This window comes from Rosa rugosa, unplaced genomic scaffold (assembly GCF_958449725.1).
Source record: "Rosa rugosa unplaced genomic scaffold, drRosRugo1.1 SCAFFOLD_194, whole genome shotgun sequence".
NCBI classification, from domain to species: Eukaryota; Viridiplantae; Streptophyta; class Magnoliopsida; order Rosales; family Rosaceae; genus Rosa; species Rosa rugosa.
The window spans coordinates 691-6,936 of NW_026908962.1; the positions used below are offsets into that span (position 1 = coordinate 691).

Here is a 6,246-nt window from a genome sequence, read left to right on the forward strand (position 1 = left end):
GATATATGTTGACATGTAGCTGATACAGGGAGAGAATTAGGAAGAAGAGATACATGCACTAATGGTCTAATGGAAAATAATGCTTTGATTTTATAGACAGAGGCTTTGATATGATTATAGAGAGAGAGTTTTAGCAACTTGGATGAGACTGCATGACTATTTATCATGCAAATTACACGAGGTATGATCATTTCAAGAACATTGATCTTATATTCTCTCGACTGAAGAGTCAAGATTCCATGTATATTAGAAAAATGATTTAAAATATATATATATATATATAAATTAGTTGCTCACTCCTACCTTTACTAAAATTTTTTGTGTTAAAACTCACACCTAATAGACGATTAAGTAAAATCTTTGGTCTTGTTGATGCCTGACTTTCGCTGCTGGACGGGCAAACCAAAAAAAGTTGGGTGTATAAAATGGAAGTTTTGGCACAATATATTTATTATTGGATGCATTTAACCATTATGGTTTTTACTATTCAAAATCTTAAAATATATGAGTAATCAGCTAGCGCTTATGTCTATGATATGACATTAATAAGATTATACTTTTGGCCAGGGAGGTAAGATTCTCCAGTCCTAATGAAGGTGGGACAGGTCTATAGATGAACCAGCAGCAAAGTGATGTCTTCAGCTGGCATTTGCCTCAACCAGAAATATTGACTTGGTTCTTTATTATGCCTTTTTGTTTTTCTAACTTGGTACGTAGCAAGTTTTTTCAAAATCTCAAACGAGGTGATTGCAATGTCTCCCTTGACCGAGCATAAGTTTTTTCTCACATCTCCAAACAGCTTCTAGAGCATTGCCGTTGAAAATCACTTCCACGTTTAAGTTTTAACGTACGTACTGGTGAGTCTTTACAGTAGAAATACTCTTCTCCCGCCAATTAAGGATTAAGAGGAAGATGGAGGAAGCAACCTCACTCCCCAAAGCTCTACTCAACAACACCAACAATCCCAAACTCGCATGGCACCTCTTCAAGCGCATTCTCTCCTCCTCCTCCTCCTCACATCTCTCCCTCCGCTCCCTCACCATCATAGCCCGCATCCTCATCTCCGCCAAAATGCACCCCGAAATCGACGCCCTCCACCACCTCCTCCTCCACTCACAGCCCCCCCAAACCCTCCGCCCTTGCCTCGTTTCCCTCGTGCGAATCTTCGCCAAGTCACGCCTCGCCGACAAGACCCTTTCGCATTTTAAGTCTCTCCGAAGCCACTTCCCCAATGACCCTCCTTCTGTTTATTTGTATAACTTGCTTCTCCAGTCCGCTCTCAGGGAGAACGATGTGGATTACGTGTTGTGGTTGTACAAGGATATGATTGTTTCCGGGGTTAAGCCCGAAACGTATACTTTTAATCTTCTGATCTGCGCGCTGTGCGACTGTGGTCGTTTGGAAGATGCACGCCAGGTGTTCGATAAAATGCGTGACAAGGGTTGTCAGCCGAATGAGTACAGCGTTGGGATTTTGGTTCGCGGGTATTGCAGAGCTGGGCTTAGTAGTGGAGGGTTGGAGGTTTTGGATTGTGGTGTTGTGCCCAATAGGGTTGTGTATAATACTTTGGTTTCGAGTTTTTGTAAAGAAGGCAGGACTGATGAGGCCGAGAAATTGGTGGAGAGGATGCGAGAGGAGGGCATGTTTCCGGATGTCATTACTTTCAATTCGAGGATATCGGCTCTATGTAGTGCAGGGAAGATTCTTGAAGCGTCTAGAATATTTAGAGATATGCATATGGATCAGGCTTTGGGGCTGCCGCAACCCAATGTTGTAACGTATAATCTGATGTTACAAGGATTTTGCAAGGAAGGGATGTTAGAGGAAGCAGAGAGCTTGTTCAAATCTACGGAAAAGGCTGGTGGTTTGATTAATATAGAGAGCTATAATATATGGTTGTTGGGTTTGGTCAGGAATAAGAAGCTCTTGGAGGCTCGACTGGTTCTGAAAGAGATGGTAGATAAGGGAATAGAACCCAATATATACTCATATAACATTGTGATAAATGGGTTATGCAAAAATGGGATGCTCCGTGATGCAAGAATTGTGATGGGTCTGATGGCAAGAAACAATATTTCGCCAGATACTGTTACCTACAGTACTTTACTACACGGATACTGCAATAAAGGGAAGGTATTTGAAGCCAACAATGTTCTGCAAGAGATGATAACAAAGAATTGCTTCCCAAATACTCATACTTGCAACATTCTGCTGCACAGTTTATGGAAAGAGGGAAGAACATCAGAAGCAGAGGAACTACTGCAAAAGATGAATGAGAGAGGTTATGGTTTAGATACTGTGACCTGCAACATCGTGATCGATGGTCTGTGCAATGATGGGAAATTGGACAAAGCAATTGAAATTGTAAGTGGGATGTGGACTCATGGAAGTGCGGCTCTTGGAAACTTAGGGAATTCCTTTGTTGGCCTGGTTGATGATAGTAATAATGGGAATAAATGCCTTCCAGATTTGATCTCATATTCAACCATTATTAGTGGGTTATGCAAGGCTGGGAGGCTTGATGAAGCTAAGAAGAAGTTCATGGAGATGATGGGCAAAAACTTGCACCCTGATTCAGTGATTTATGATACTTTTATACATAGCTTTTGTAAACAAGGAAGGATATCATCTGCATTTCGGGTGTTGAAGGACATGGAGAAGAAAGGTTGCAACAAGAGCATTCAGACTTATAATTCACTAATCCTGGGCTTAGGGAGTAAAAAGCAAATATTTGAAATATATGGGCTGATGGATGAAATGAAAGAGAGGGGAGTCCCTCCTGATGTCTGTACTTACAATAATATGATGTACTGTCTCTGTGAAGTAGAGAGAGTCAAAGATGCAACTTCTCTTTTAGATGAAATGCTGCAAAAGGGCATATCCCCGAATATTTCTACCTTCAGAATATTAATCAAAGCTTTCTGCAAGGGTTGTGATTTTGGAGTCGCACAGGAGTTATTTGACATTGCTTTAAGTGTATGTGGCCACAAGGAAGCCTTATATAGTTTGATGTTTAATGAGTTACTTGCTGGAGGGGAAGTCGCAAAAGCTACAGAGCTATTTGAAGAAGCATTGGACAAGTATTTTTATCTGGGGAACTTCCTTTACAAAGATCTCATTGATAGACTTTGCAAGGATCAAAAGTTAGAGGATGCCTGTAGCATTCTTCACAATATGATGAATAAGGGATACAGGTTTGATTCAGCATCCTTCCTACCAGTAATTGATGGCTTGGGTAAAAGGGGGAATAAGCATGAGGCTGATGAACTGGCAGAGAGAATGATGGAAATGGCATCAGAAGGTAGGATAGCAAATAAGGTTTACCGAAATGAGAGGGATATAATTGGTGGAAAACCAAAGTCTTGTGGAAGTGATTGGCAGACCATAGTGAACAGGTATGATAGAGAAAAATTACTTATAATTCTTTTCTTCTTAACTTCTCTTTTGGCTTTCTTTGTGGTCAAAACTGGACCATGAAGTTTATGCCTGATTTTTATCCCTTCTTTTCCTTGTTGGTCAAACTCATCATAGTTGCATGTGAGGGTGGGGGTAGTCGATCATTTGGATGCATAAACTATAATGCGAGATAAGTGTGCATGATTTGCCTATTTCTTCACAGTGGAAGACACTCTTGGTAACATATCTTCATTTAGTCCACACCTTTTGATCTGCAATGTGTGTTACGCTGAAATACATGAATATTTTGTAGGATTGTGGTTCAAGTGTTACGATTTGTTTAGAGGGTATTGTCTAATTTAGTTGTAGTTCTTTGACACATAAGAGGCTGGGATCAAATCCCACCTCATCAAGGCTTGGTGTTATTTGGACTTCCTTCTTTGATGGGGTTAAGGGGATACTAAAAAACTAAAAGAATTGTAATTCCTTCAAACCAGATATAAAGATGGTTCAAAGAATTGAGTCCCAGAATTTACTGTTTTCTGGTTTTCTGGGTTTGAAGCCCCTTAGGTTTTTGGTGCACTATATCCTTTCTTAATTTCATTATTAGTTTTTCAATCTATGATGATCTTTCTCACTTGGTATACATTTATTTATTTTTTTAATTTTTTTTCCAGAGATGATGGCAGTGGAATCGTATTGAAAACTCTTAAGAGGGTGCAGAAAGGCTGGGGTCGAGCGAATCTAACGAGTTTGCGAACCCGGAAAGATGAATTTCTTGATTATTGAAAGGCAACAATTCCCCACCCCCCACTTTCTTGCGAGTATGTTGGAGACAGTGGAGCCCCAAATTATTTAGGCCAAGAGACGACTAACCTTAGTATCTCAATTCTCAGGTATACTTGGTTTCTGAATATCACTGTCTTTGTTTCTTTTGGTTTCAAATGAATGTGGTGTTGATGGCTCCTTAGTTTCCATGGTTTAGCTGCTCAAATCCACTGCAAAAGTTTGTAGTATGTGATACCTCAAGCAGCTCACTTTCTGTCACGCTTTTAGCTTGATATTTATTCTTAGAGTTTTCTTTCATCATAAATAATTTATGTTAAATAACTTTACATTGCTGTTGAGTAGAAATTACCATGCTTGTGAATTATTATCATCTGCTTGTGAGGATCAAACCTTTTCTGCTCTCTTTGTATCCTCTCCGCTACCTATTATAGTTTCTTAGTTTCTGGCGCAAAAGCTCAGCCAATATTCCCTTATAGGTTTTTTCATTCGTGACATATATCGAGTGAACATGATAGGGCTTGTACTGTTACAAATCTGCTACTTATTATGTTCAGCCATTATGCTTAGTCTAAGTAGGTATGAAATGTGTGACATTGAAGAATATGCATATTCTTTCATGTATATTCAACTTGCCTTTTGTGATTCGCTGGTATATTATGTGTTTAACCCATGGACTATTTAGTTCCTTGTAAATTACTAAGAGTACTGTCTCCTAAGTTTCGCAGAAAATAAAAAAATAAAAACAGAACAAGTGTCGTATTGTATTGTGTCTTTGAAATAATTTGCTTGCATGTTTCTGTTGACTGGAACGTTTTGCAGCTAAGTTGAAGGAAGCTAGAATCCAGTTACCTCCAGAGTCCAGATTGATTTGTCATTCACGGACATGGTGACCCAAGTCATAAATTTGCTTTGGTCTAATCCAGCAGTCCAGCAATCATGGTCCGTGACACTCTACTCAATTATAACATTTACGACGAAAATTTATCTGCGCCGATGTCTCACATCTAGCAGATCATGTTACCTCTAAACTGAGGCAAGTTTTTCCTCGACCATTGTGGGTATCATTTAGTACATTATGAGTAGCACACGAGCGATGCATGTGAGAGAACCGTTGTATATATCTAAGTCGTCGGCAATTAATGTACAACTGATATATATATATATCTTTAAAGTGAAAATTTGAAAAATGCTCCAGAATTTTATCTAGTTCTGCATTCAGCATAGTGTTTAGACTACCTTCATGATTATAAAAGATGTGTGTGTGTGTGTGTGTGTTTGTACATATCCGTAAAGGGACTTGGAAAATGAATATGGCAGGTTACATCATTCAACTGTTTATGGATTACTGATCAGATGGACTCGGTTTAGAGTGACCGAAGATTGATCGGCTACATTAACGACAGATATCTCTTAAGAGAAATATCCCTGCATATAAAGATAATGAGGCGAATCTGATCTTAAAGAAAACATTATATTTACTTTACCCTAAAGAATTTAATTACAACTACAGACACTGAATCTCACCAAATAGAATATTCATACAATGAAAGTTCCACAGATAAAATCTGACATAGATGTACTCTATGATTTATACAGGCGGGGATAGATACTATTCAAAAAAAAAAAAAAAAAAACATACGATTTAATGGTCCTACATTCCTAGTGAATAATAACAGCACAGTTCGTTTATTTGACTTAATAGATTAACCATTTTATCTATAAAATAAGATCTAATGGCTTTTATGCTGACTGACATCGAACTGAACAGATCCTAAATTCTCAACCATCAACGTGTATAATTCCTCTCTAACAATTTTCAACCATCAACAGCCTAGTATACTCTTTGAACCTAAACAACGTGTGCCGAGTAGAAAGCAGTAGTCTCATAATGTTATGATGGACTGCTGTTGCCAAAAGAACTTGCTAGATTTGGATAAAGAGCTTGCTATTGTTGAAGGCATAGCCTGACTGTGCAGCCTGGAGAAGAGCTGTATATCTTCATACACTCTTCAAGGTCAGAATCAAATGTCAAATGAACCCACTCGCAATCATCATCGAGAT

At 38.7% G+C, this 6,246-nt stretch overlaps 1 protein-coding gene across 1 annotated transcript; it reads left to right on the plus strand.

Moving 5' to 3' along the window:
* The first annotated feature begins 578 nt into the window (after window positions 1–578).
* LOC133724276 (pentatricopeptide repeat-containing protein At2g17140) lies at window positions 579–5,391 on the plus strand. The gene is made up of 3 exons (XM_062150969.1): window positions 579–3,395; window positions 4,074–4,292; window positions 5,005–5,391. The coding sequence occupies exons 1-2, from the start codon at window positions 913–915 to the stop codon at window positions 4,183–4,185; spliced, it is 2,595 nt and encodes an 864-aa protein (XP_062006953.1). The 5' UTR covers window positions 579–912; the 3' UTR covers window positions 4,186–4,292; window positions 5,005–5,391.
* Window positions 5,392–6,246: the final 855 nt, after the last annotated feature.